Source organism: Solenopsis invicta, chromosome 4, assembly GCF_016802725.1.
Source record: "Solenopsis invicta isolate M01_SB chromosome 4, UNIL_Sinv_3.0, whole genome shotgun sequence".
Classification (NCBI taxonomy): domain Eukaryota; kingdom Metazoa; phylum Arthropoda; class Insecta; order Hymenoptera; family Formicidae; genus Solenopsis; species Solenopsis invicta.
This window is the reverse complement of record NC_052667.1, coordinates 18,064,914-18,078,070: the sequence shown is the minus strand read 5'-3', so window position 1 is coordinate 18,078,070 and position 13,157 is coordinate 18,064,914. Positions and strand designations below refer to the sequence as shown.

Genomic DNA, 13,157 nt, shown 5'->3' with positions numbered 1-13,157 from the left:
GTCGAGACATCGACGTCAATGTTTTCCAAGTCGAGACATAGCAATCAAATCGACATCAATTTGACGTCAGTCATCGATGTCAATCAACAGCATTTACAATTTTTGTTAGGTTTAGTAATAATACCGATAAAAAATGGTAAGTTTAATAACATTTAAAATTGAATAAAAAATAAATTAATTAAAAATTGTATTAAAAGAAATTGAATTAAGTTAAGTTAAAAGTTAATTTTTAAAAGTATTCTTTGTATTGTTTTAAATAAGAATGTAATTTTTTAAAATTTAATTTTTAAAATTATTCTAAATAACCAAACAATAAAAAAACATATATGAACATATTTTATATATAATTATATATATTTTTTACATAAAAATTTTTTACCGGTAATTGAAATTTAAAATTTAATTATGTATAAAACAGAAAATTAAATTATTATTATATTTAATTGTATGTATAGAAAAACTTATTTACATGGCAACATGCTTTAAATTATTTGGATGTTTAGAATTCCGTTATTGGGTGCATAGACGTTGCAAGAAAAAAGGAGCGCTGCAGAAACTAGAATAAAATGATAATAGAATCGATGTAAAATTGACATCAAATTGACATCAATTTGATGTCGCATCATTTCGATATTAATTCAATAAGTCATTTCTCGTAGAGTTATATAATAATAGCGATAAAAAATTGTAAGTTTAATCAAATTTAAAAATTGAATAAAAAATAAATTAAAAATTGCATTAAGAAATTAAATTAAGTTAAATTAAAAATTAATGTTTAAAAGTATTATTTGCATTGTTTTAAATAAAAATATAATGTAATCTATTTGACACCTATACGTTAACATCTACACTATCTATATTTATCTTTCAAAATCTATAGATATATATTATACATTACATATATATATATATACACATATATATTACTTTTATACATATTTCTTTTTTTAAATTTAATATATCTCTAAGCTGTTAAGAATTTCCAAAAATTCAAGAAAATTCGAAAGATTTTATTTTTCTAATTTTATAAATTGTTTAAGTATAATGCATAATAAAAAAATTTTTAAAAATTTTAATCAGTTGCATTAAGAATCCTAAATACTCTCAACGTACACGTTTAGGAATCTTGACATTAGTAGCGAGAATAGATACGCTGAGACGCAAAAAATTCTTGCGTGCTATTTTTAAGTAAAAAGCTATTTTGATAAAATAATATTGTAAATCATTTTAACTAATTTGTAACTAATTTTAACTAATTGTTCGAAAACTATTTTTTTTTCTTGAAAGTTGTTTATTAACTGCCAAAAAAAGCATAGCTTTCGAACAATTTTACAAGTTTATTAACATGATTTATAGTGTTTTCATCAAAATATCTCTTTATTTAAAAATGGCACACAAGAATTGTCAGCGTCTCAGCGTGTCACATCGCATTAAAATTCAATTTAATTATAATTTATAAAATCCTGTAATTTCGGATTGAAATGGATTTAACAAGTGCTGGCGCCACCGCTGTGGATCTTCTCGTAAGTCGAATGCGACCACAGGCGTTATATTTAGGCGCCACCGCGGCCAACTCCCCAACTCATACTTCAGTGAGACTTTTAGAAGCTGTTTATTGTAACTTCGAGACGAATACTCACTCTCATTCTTTTCATTCGTGACGTGTGTGTGTGGAACACTGTTCTATATAAAATTTTATATTTTTACATGTAAATAACAATTTGTATTGTTATTTTATCTTGTACATGAATTAAATGTTTAATTCAAATTTAATCTTTTTTTAATCTTTTTTAACAAACAAGATATAAGAAATATTTTTTTTGTAAACTAAACATTTATTACGTTTACATTAATGTATTCTTAATTAATAAATTCTTAATTAATTAATTTATTTATTCTTATTTAATAAATCTATCTGGGTTCCGATCTTATTTTCAATCGATCTTAATACGTATTTTCGGTGCAGAAATCCCGATCAATTCGGATTACTTTTTTTTTAATCGGTTTTAATTGCACATTTTCAGCATATTATATTTTTTAATAAAATGTATTTTTAATTAAATATTTTAACTTCTGGATTTTTCCATCTTTCCAGTTCATTAAACGATTCCTGTGAAATAATAATGGAATCGATGTCAAATTGACATCAATTTAACATCGAAATTATTTCGACGTCAAATTGACATCAATTTGACGTCGTCATTTCGATATTGATTTGATATAGGTCATTTCTTGTTGAGTTATAGTACCAAAAGGATGTTAATATAATTTATTAAATGTTTTATACACTTTGATATTGACATCGAAATGGCATCGAAATTTGAAGATTTTAACATCAATGTTGACGTCAAATTTGATCTCATTTCGACCGTCAAAATGACGTCAATCCGACCTCATTTTTCCCTGGGATAACCTCCATATGCGTATTGGTATATATTATTATTGCAATAAACCAAAAACTACGTAGGCTCTGTCAACGATTAAAGTGCTGAACTACGGTTCCATAGGATTTCTCGCGTAGATTCGACCGATGAATAAAATTTTTTCTTTTTTTTATACATATTATATGGAAAAATTATACATATTATATAAAAATATATATCACCGTTGTACCATTCTAATTGGAAAAATTTATTTCCAAAAAACATCGTTCTTATGATAACGATTCGTAATATTTATAAATATTTTTAATGCTGTCGCGTTTCTCAAAAAAAAATATATTTTTTATATATTAATTAATTAAATATAATTTTATATATAAAATTCTACAAGTATAAAATTTCATAGATTCTGGCATTATTTTTTTTTAACTTTTCGAAATATTTTTATTTTTTCCAGAATTTTTTTTCGCCAGGACTCCTATTTTTCTGATTTCTGCAGTATAAATCTTCGCAAATATCGTAAATACCGTAGTTACCCTAAGGCACATTGCCAGCAAATAAGCAACACAGATTTGCACAATTCTGCTTAGATGTACTTTATTATCTGAGTGTATTTGGAAAAAAAAGATGGGGTATTATAAATGGCAGATCTTCAAGGTTTTTATTAATTTTCTATACTTTGATAGTATACGGATACTATCACCATATGATTCTACGGTTAAGAAACTACCCAGATAGCAATGCATTCCTGGCACATAAAGAGAAATATTTACTATTACAAATTTTCCTTTAGTTGCAATCACGTTGCTATAATGAAGATGGTAATCCCTTCGTACACGGCAACCTAAAAGCAACAGGAAGGAAACTGTTTGCCAGGCAACTGAAGAGCAATAGCGTACAGAACTTATTAATATAAAATTTCCAGTAACTTATTATAAAGTCGTATACGCGGTATGCGTTGCTGGCAATATCAGAATTGGAAGCCGCTTTCCTCAAACCTCTCGAAGTGTCACTCCGATTTTAATGAAACTTTACACACATTTAGGTAACATAATTAGATGATTTTAGAACTATCAGTTGCGGCCCATATTCAATTTCAAGGGGTGAAATCATCCCTTATGTGTATAGCGGTTTTCAGTTTTTTTCATTATATCTCGGAAACTATTCGAGATATCAAAAAATGTTTTATACAAAACATTTACAATAAATTTACCTCTATTCATTTACGTTAATAACATTTTTTAAAAATAATCATTAAAAATATTTTTTTAAATAATTGTTTAAAGAATTATTCGAAAAAGATATTAGTGACGTGAATAAATAGAGATAATTTTATCGTGAAACTTTTGTATAAAATATTTTTTTTTATATTTCAAATAGTTTTCCAGATATAGAGAGAAAAGCTAAAAATTGCTTTACACATAAGAACTGATTTGACCCCTTAAAACCGTGTATTGACAGCAACTAATATTGTCTAAAATCATCTAATTATGTTACCTAAATGTATGCAAAGTTTCATTAAAATCAGATTATGACACTTTGTGTTTTGGCAATAAAAGAAGACCTTTTAGAACTTTTTAAAAAAGTATTAATTATTAACATGTAACGACCTTTCTGCGCACGCGCGGTAGTCGGCCGGAGAACGAGGACGCGGAGGAGGTCGCTAAGAGAACTAGATGTGTTTATATAGATATTAAATATAACAACGGTTTTATTCGAAAAGAAAAACAAAGTCGAAAAGATATATACAATGCGTGGTGAAGCCACAAACGCGCGGATGGACGTTACGAATATGTTTATAAATCTACACGCGGACGAACGAACAGGTAATCTATAATTGAGTGACGCGCGGACGGACGGAACGGATAAAAGAATACGCGGGTACGGACGCGACGGAAAAATCGCGACTATGTACACGAACAGGTGATTCCGAGACAAACTCAAAATCCTTGTTCACAAGTCGTGCGATCTATTATTCGCTCGGCCTTGCCGAGGGTGCGGCCACGGCGACTGGCGGTGACGTATCGCGCGCATTACAACTGTACTTCCCGATTTGCGACGCGAAGCGATTAATATCGCAATGATGTACGACGGTGGCAACAACTTACGCCAAGAGCACTTGGTAGAGGCGCGGAACTCCGCACCCCTGGTCGTGAGTAGTTGCCCGGCGGAAGGAGAACGAATGGTGGATCTTCCGATGACCAAGATCTGTTGGTCGGAGTTAGTTTAAACCCGTGAATTGGCGGTCTAGGAGTTGGAACGTTAACTGTCAAGATCTTTTGACGGAAGCCAAGTTCGCTTGACTTCTAAGCTAGCACGGGAGACATTTTTTTACGGACAGAAAGATTCGGACGGAAAGAAGGCAATTTTCAAAGAAGCGGCGTCGCTTATATACCCGTATCTCGAAAAAAGGGGATGGTTTAGGAGCGGTCGGTATCTCGACGGAGATGGCCCCGCCACTCAAGATCGGCAGCGGCCGCCATTTCGGTCGCGTTTACGGCGCGTGCGTGCGAAGAATTTTTCGACGCGCGGATACGTTCTCGCGCATCACGCGTAATTTGAAAATATTTATTGGCGCTAAGCGCCGATTCTTTGCTGTTCGGCGGGTAATCAGCCAGATAGCACGGAACGATAGACGGTCCGGGGAGGGGAAGGGAAGGGGGCAGAAAGGTGGTTTGTTACAAACAAAATAATAAACTGCTATCATTTTTACATCACCTTTTATAAGGTAGATTAGCATGGTGCGCTTTTTTTATAATGGTTTTTCCCGTAGGTCTAATCCACTCTCTATTCCATTCTCTATTTTTTAATGCACGAATTTTAAATGTCGTCTTCACTTTCTTGAAAGATATATTATTATTACATAAAAATTCATCCAACTTTTATATGACAAAACATCTTATGTTATAATGCGACAAAAAAATAAAACTTTTTATTTTAAATCTGCACAAATTTCGATATTTCCATGATATCAAGATGAATTACCATACCATATATTTCCTGTAATGCATAAGCACAATTTTTTATTATAAACAGTAATAAATGTATATTGATTAATTTATAACTAATTGTAAATGTTGTTATTAATACTAACGTGATAATTATATGACAAAATGTTCGCAATTATGATATTCTTCAAAAAAATGCTACATACAAAAATATTTCTTGCACCAGGAACATCGTATTATAGCAGGAGCATTACATATGGAGCAGAGTGATAGTTCTTGAACATCTTTTCCAGAGAAATAAAAAACTAAATTTTTGAAATGTGGCGGCCTCGATGTATCCACTTTTAAAACAGGCATATTTAAAAAGATTATGAAATCGCGGAAAAGATAGTTGTATATGCGTTAAAGATTGCAATTTGATAACATTATTTCTCAAATGTAAATTAATATCATAATTTAATAACATAACGCGATCATTGAATGTTCTCACAAAGTTTATTCATATGCTAAATCCATAAACATCCAGTAGACTTTTGTTTCTCTGGAAAGGATATTTAAGAAATACCACTCTGCTCCATATGTGGTGCACCTGCTATAATATGATGTTCCTGGTACAAGGAATATTTTTGTATGCAGCATTTTTAGAAGAATATTATAATTGCGAACATTTTGTCATATAATCATCACGTTAGTATTAATAGCAAAATTTACAATTAGTTATAAAATAATCAATATAATAAATACATTCATTACTGTTTATAATAAAAAAATGTGCTTATACATTACAGAAAATATGGTACGGTAATTCATCTTGATATCATGGAAATATTAAAATTCATGCAGTTTTAAAATAAAAAGTTTTATTATTTTGTAGCATTAAAACATAAAAGGTATTTTGCCATGTAAAAGTTGGGTGAATTTTTATGTAATAATAATATATCTTTCAAGAGAGTAAGGATAGCATTTGAAATTCGTGCATTAAAAAATAGAGAATGGAATAGAGAGTGGATTAGATCTACGGGGGAAACTACTATAAAAAAAGCTCACCATGCTAATCTACCTCATAAAAGGTGGTGTGGAAATGATAGCAGTTTATTATTTTATTAATAATTAATACTTTTTTAAAAAGTTTTAAAAGTTTTATTGTCAAAAAACAAAGTGTCACAACCCGATTATAATGAAACTTTACATACATTTAGGTAACATAATTAAATGATTTTAGAAAATATTAGTTGCTGCCAATATATTGTTTTAAGGAGTGAAATCAATCCTCATTGTATAAAGCGATTTTTAGCTTTTCCCTTTATATCTCGAAAACCATTTAAAATATAAAAAAATGTTTTATACAAAAGTTTCACGATAAAATTATTTATTCACATCAATAATATTTTTTTAGAATACTTCTTTAAACAATTATTTAAAAAAAATTTTTTAAATATGTTATTAACGTGAATGAATAGGTAGTAGTAGAGGTAATTTTATTGTAAATCTTTTGTATAAAACATTTTTTGATATCTCAAATAGTTTCCGAAATATAACAAAAAAAGCTGAAAACCGCTATACACATAAGGGATGATTTCACCCCTTGAAACCAAATATGGGCCGCAACTGATAGTTTCTAAAATCATTATGTTACCTAATTATGTTACCTAAATGTGTGTAAAGTTTGATTAAAATCGGGGTGTGACACTTCGAAAGGTCCCTTGTTAGTAAGCATCTTTTTTCTAATTGATAGCAACATGCGGAAAACTTGCTATCTGGATTTAAAAGACAATGCAAATTTTATATGCCAGCTTGAAATAAATTTGGTTTTTTTTTGTAAACACCCTACTCATGATTTTCTGACTTATTTGGTAAATCTTACCGCTTTGTATCTACCCGTATCCAAGTACAGATCTGTATGCGGTATGTGACCCAGCAAACATGTGTAAGGCTGAATAATTTGTAGTAGAATCGTGACTAGTGACACGAGCAATCCTACCAGCAATCCGATGTCAATGTTTATCAGTGTCACAACGAGAAACGTTACGATCCAAATTACAGCGTCAATTTTGCTCAGTTTCCAAAATTTAACGAGCTGATTAGCTTGTTGAAACATTCCTTTTAAAGCTACCTATATAAGAAATCTTTAGAAATTATACGCTTTTTTATAATAATTATCCTGCTGAAAATTTTTCTCAGAATTTTTCATAACATTTGTCAAAATATCAACATATAAATTTTATAACTTTTTTTAAAAAATTCTTTAGATCATTTTCCTTTACGAATTGAAAAATTTTTCAGAAATATTAAGAAAATAATGTGAAAATCCTCAATATTTTTCAGATTTTTGCAGACTAACATAAAATCTAAAATATTCAAATAAGGATATTTAGATCAATATGAACTATTAGACACAGATATCCGCACTAGTATATTTCATATACTGTAATGTATTGTCAAAACACTTAATTTATTTTTATTTTGGAGCCCAACGGAAGCTTACCTTCAAACCGTCACTATCATTATACCATCATTAAAAAATATAATAATGCTTTATGTTTATTTTATCCATGAATTTTTAATTACGAAAAATAGAGATTTGAAGATATATTTGTCGAAGGTGCCATGCATTGCTTTGATCTCAATATAATTAAAAAAGAATTCTACTTTAAAAAAGAATTTCTTTCAGAGCAATTATAAAAAATATGAAATAGTTACATCTTTTCCAAAAATCTTCATATATAAAACCTGATATACTGTAAGAATTTTAACCCCTTGTGTCGTAGTGTAGCCCTCATTCAAGATTATTTTATCAATAAATCAATTGTTTCATGTATTTTTTTATGTTTAGTATTGGATTGCTAAAGGTTTTCCCCTCTTAACTAATAAAATAAGTTTTAGAATGAGATTTTAAATAAATAATTTGTTAATAAATATATACCGAAAAATTGCCGTTTTTACAGATTAAATTTATTTGTATAAAATGTTGCTTTATAACTTAACCTAACCTATACCTCAAAATCACTATCTGGGGGTTTTCGAGGTCGCTGATTACGGATCCGATGTCAAAAATCTAAAATTCAAAGTGTCGGATATATGACAAAAAAATTTTCAAAATTTACTGGTATTCGCTTAAAATTTGGTATATTGTAGGGGTTTTCAAGGTTGCTGATTACGAATCCAATGTCAAAAGTACAAAATTCAAAATGGCGGATCCAATATGACGGACAAAATTTTCAAAATAAATTTAATTCAATTATTGAATATTCAATTTTATAATTTTGAATATTCAATTATTGAATTATTCAATTTTATAATTTTGAATACAAATTTATATATATTGTCTGAAGAAAATTGTAAGGATTACATTTCAGCAATATGTTAGAAAAAAATACATTTACAAACAGTTTTTTTAGACATATTCACCAAGCTAGCTCCTCCATTTTAAATTTCATATCTTTGACTCCAGTTTTGTAATTTGCAACACCAAAAATCCCCCCGTAGCCATTTTCAAACAAATTCAATTAATTTTGAAAATTCCGTCCGTCATATTGGATCCAATATTTTAAATTTAAAATTTTTGACATCGGATTCGTAATCGGATTCGTAATCAGTAACCTCGAAAATCCCTAAACAGCAAATTTCAAGTGAATCCATTTTGAGTTTTGTATTTTCCATACCGGAATCATACTCAGCGACCTTAAAAACCTCCGGATAATAAATTTTACAAAATTATATTCACTAGAAAAAAAGTGACGCAAAGGGTTAAGAATATCATATTTTCTATAATTTCTGAATAAATCTTATAAAATCTGAAAAATATAAAAATATATATATGAAGTCTTTTTTTTTAAACTTGATATATGAATTCTGATATATTCTCAGATTTAACCAAGATTGAGTTTTATATATTAAGTTAATATTTTTTTTAACTAAATTAAGTTAAAATTAATGATTTATAAAATTAATTTAATTTTGTTAAACGTTACATAAATAAAAAACGAACTAGTTAAAATTACGTTAAGATTAAATTAACTAAAATTAAATTAAAAGTTAATTTAAAAAGTTTTTTATTTATATAAAGTTAAAAATTCATAAGTTTATTCATAAAATTATATTACTCAAAACAATTACAATATGGATCAACAAATTTAATATTTGTAAATCAAGTTTATATAAAATCACAAAGAAATATTGTTTTTATGTGGAAATGTATTTTTTTATAATTTTTTTACGTAAACAAATGTTTAACTTAAGAAAATTCATAAATTAAAGAGAGTTTATTTAAAAAATAATTAGTTAAACTTAAAAATTTAATCATTAAAAATTAACTGATTGTAAGTTAAATTACAAGTTAATTTTTTAACTTTATTAACTTTTTCACTAGTAACTACTCAACCCTGGATTTAACATTATAATTTATGATAAAAATTTAAAAAAAAGTCTGAAAAATGTAAATTCTTTTTTAGAAACTTGAAATATAAAAAATTCGTAAAAGTACTGACATATTATAAGAACAATTTTCAGGATATACAAGATTTTATAATAATATTGTAATAATTCTAGACATACAACTATTATGGAAGCCAAGACACATCTCGGTAGAAGCTCAAAAAATGGCCCAATCCATAAAAGTATAATAAGCAACAACAAGCAGGATACGATGCTCGCTATCTGCGTGCGTCCCCCGACGGTTTGCTGAATAAGAGATCTACTCAAGGAAGCCGATATTGGCATACACGAAAAGAAGGAACCCATTATGTTACTAAGGCCCTATATAATTAAAATAATTTATCAAATATTATTAATCGGAAATCAATACGATAATTAATAGGCTTGTTTTCTATTCCTGCACTAGACTGCACTAGAACGTTCCTTCTTGCTTTCACTAACTTTCAAATATATATCCATTTCATTTTAAGTGCACACTAATTCAGGGAGTTCAGGAACAGAAAACAAACAAAATGTCTCACCATTGCCAGAAGTTCCTGATTCGATTCTATCTCATAGCTAAGCTTCTGCGCAAATATCAACGCCATTGATATAGTGATAGTATACGAAACCATGGTTATCGCAATACTGTCGACCAATACTAACGGTAATAATTTAACATTTGGTAGTTCTGGCTTAGGCAATCTATGTAAGAAACACAAAAATATAATATTTTAGTAACATAACTAAATTTTCAAGTAAATTTTAATAAAAAAATTTTAACGAAATTTTGATAAAATTTCGATGAACTTGACACGTAAAGATGTATGATAGAGTTTTGAAGATAACACCATTACTATAACATTTCGCTAAGATTTGCTTATTAATGTATTTTATTTCTCTATGTAAAATTTAAAGTCATTTAAAGAATTGTTTTTAAGAAAATTATTATGAAATATTCGTAATACTCTTATAATAACAGTATACACATTGATCATTTGTTTATTACACTATCTTGTACTAACAAGAATAAAATAAAAAACATTATAAGTATTATAATAGTACATTATGCAACATGGAGCCGAGTTTTGCTGTTCTCAACTGAAGACGATGTTTTCAGTAAGACCGGTTTTACAATGCGTCGTGTGTCGCTGTCGGATGTCATGTCGTAAAAGATGGGAAATGTTCATTCATTTCAAAGGCGACTGCCGACTAACCGACAATACAATATGCATGTGCCCGACATCCGACACCGACATACGACGCATTGTAGAACCGGTCTAAAACACGCAGCTACGCACGCTTCACGCGCATAGCGCAGCCGAGTGCTGAAAACAGCGTCCGAAGTCGAGAACGCGCTCGACCCCATGTTGCATACGGTATTTTATGCAAAGAAAGTACGTTTTTTACGGCATTCGAGGGAGAATAAGCGCGTTTTCTTGTCATTGCCTGTCCCGGTTATAGGTTATAAGAGATCAGTATACTACCTTCGCCCTTTGACCCTACACTCAGCGCATGCGCCATGAAACGTTCACAATTTCTTGACAAAAGCACAATTGCGTATGCGAACCGTACGAGAATATTGATTTTGCCGTCCACGGACGGCAATATTCCCCACTCCAAAGATTGCTCATTTACGGCCATGTTACCAACTGTTTCAGAATGTCGCGAAAACATGCTTTCTTTGTATAAACTAATAGCGATTTCGGCTGAGGCACACCAGTTGCACATTTCAGGTGTCGGTGCAACTTTTGTATTTGGCTAGTCAAATAATTCAGTCCCTTAATGGTGCCGCGTGTTCGTCTTTGCTCGATACACCTCACAAGTGCATATTGAATGTACACAAAGTGGACCTGAGAAAATAGTTGGAGCCAGTTTGTGTGCCACCAGTACGGTGGCACACCGGTGCGCTTCAGCCGAAATCGCTATAAATTTTTCGACGAATACATAAATTATAAATTATAAATTATAAAATATAAGTAAGTCACCAGGTAATTTATAAAAAAAATTATCTCCAATACCTTTAGAGAAAATGTCATTTTTGTTGCTAAGTACTTTAAAGAAACTTGGCAATAATAACTGCGTTCCGAAATTCACTACTAGTACTAAAAAGCTATAGTATACGTAACGTAAACTATAGATTTTCAGTACTTACAGTGAATTTCGGAATACAGTTAATACATGAGGAAGACGCGCGCAATATAAATGTATAACTTCAAAACGTTATCTTATTTATTATTCATAAAATTTTGTTTTTATAAACTCTTAAAAATTTGAAAGTAAGAAAAAAATAAAAGCGCAGGGAATAAAATATCAAATAATCTTATTGATAAATTAAAGATGAAATAAAAAATGTATAAAAGATAATATAATGGATATAAAAATTTAATTTAATAATGAATTACGTATGTTTCTTATTCTTATTTTATCAAATTATTATTAATACATAAATTGTGTAGGGGAGAGGACGGTAAGATGACGACCTTAAGGTTTATCAATTTTTGTTTATTTCTGTAATAATGTAAAAATAACTATCTATTCTTTTAAGGTTCACTAAAACCTTGTTTATCATCAGTAAAAGTTAGAAATTGTGAAATAAACTAAAATTTTTTTAAATTTAAATTATTTTAAGACACGTCAATTTCGTCATCTTGCCCCCATATGCGGGTAAAATGATTTGTAATTCCAAATAAGGTGAAAAACAGTCAAATAAAATTAAAAATGTACTCTTATGAATAAAAAAGATTTATTGTAATATAATAATTTTATACTATTTTGATATTACAACATAGTTAAAGAAAAACGTAAATAAAACAAAAATATTTATCTTATTTGTAATTGTAATCTGCAAAAATAAAATTATTAAAAAGGATGAACTAAACCGAGGATCAAAACGTCTAATTGTTCAATAATTGCTTGTCAATTAAATTAAATTAATTCTCACCCAAACATCTTGTGTTGGCTCTTACGGCATTTATTCATAATATTGATTTATTTCTTCAGAGCCTTTCCTATTTTATGTAAAATTATTAAAATTATGATATACATTACAATACATATTGCAATTAAAATTGCGTTATATATAATCAGAATGCTGTTAAAATCGAAAAACTAATGCACAAATGCATTACCTTACTTATGCACAATTTTCGTCATTTTACCCCCAGTCGCCGTGTTTATTTGTTTATAAAATATAAAATATTGCAATATGAAAATTGAAAAATATAAATACATTTAAAGTAGAAAGATATTCGATCGTTCATGTAACATACAAATCTAAACAAGAACGCCTTCCACGGTTGTAGCTGGATATTGGTGCTTTTGTATTCACTGCAGTTACGACCTCCATGGTCGTTCTTATTTAAATTTGTATGTTACATAAACGGTCGAATATCTTTCTACTTTAAATCACGCA

General features: G+C 29.1%; 1 protein-coding gene across 10 annotated transcripts in view; it reads right to left on the bottom strand.

Annotated features, from left to right (window-relative positions):
* LOC105204129 (solute carrier family 26 member 6) overlaps positions 1-13,157 on the bottom strand; it is a 97,552-nt gene that overhangs the window by 3,716 nt on the left and 80,679 nt on the right. For 8 of the 10 annotated variants that reach the window (XM_026140349.2, XM_026140351.2, XM_026140350.2 and 5 more), the window contains 3 exons: positions 10,285-10,447; positions 9,884-10,084; positions 7,194-7,442 (listed from right to left, as the gene is read on the bottom strand). In XM_026140349.2, the coding sequence (XP_025996134.1) occupies positions 7,194-7,442; positions 9,884-10,084; positions 10,285-10,447 (613 nt within the window). Of the gene's footprint in view, positions 1-2,810; positions 3,226-7,193; positions 7,443-9,883; positions 10,085-10,284; positions 10,448-13,157 lie in introns of those variants that run through there. The other 2 variants (XM_039448571.1, XM_039448569.1) reach the window with 2 other exon arrangements.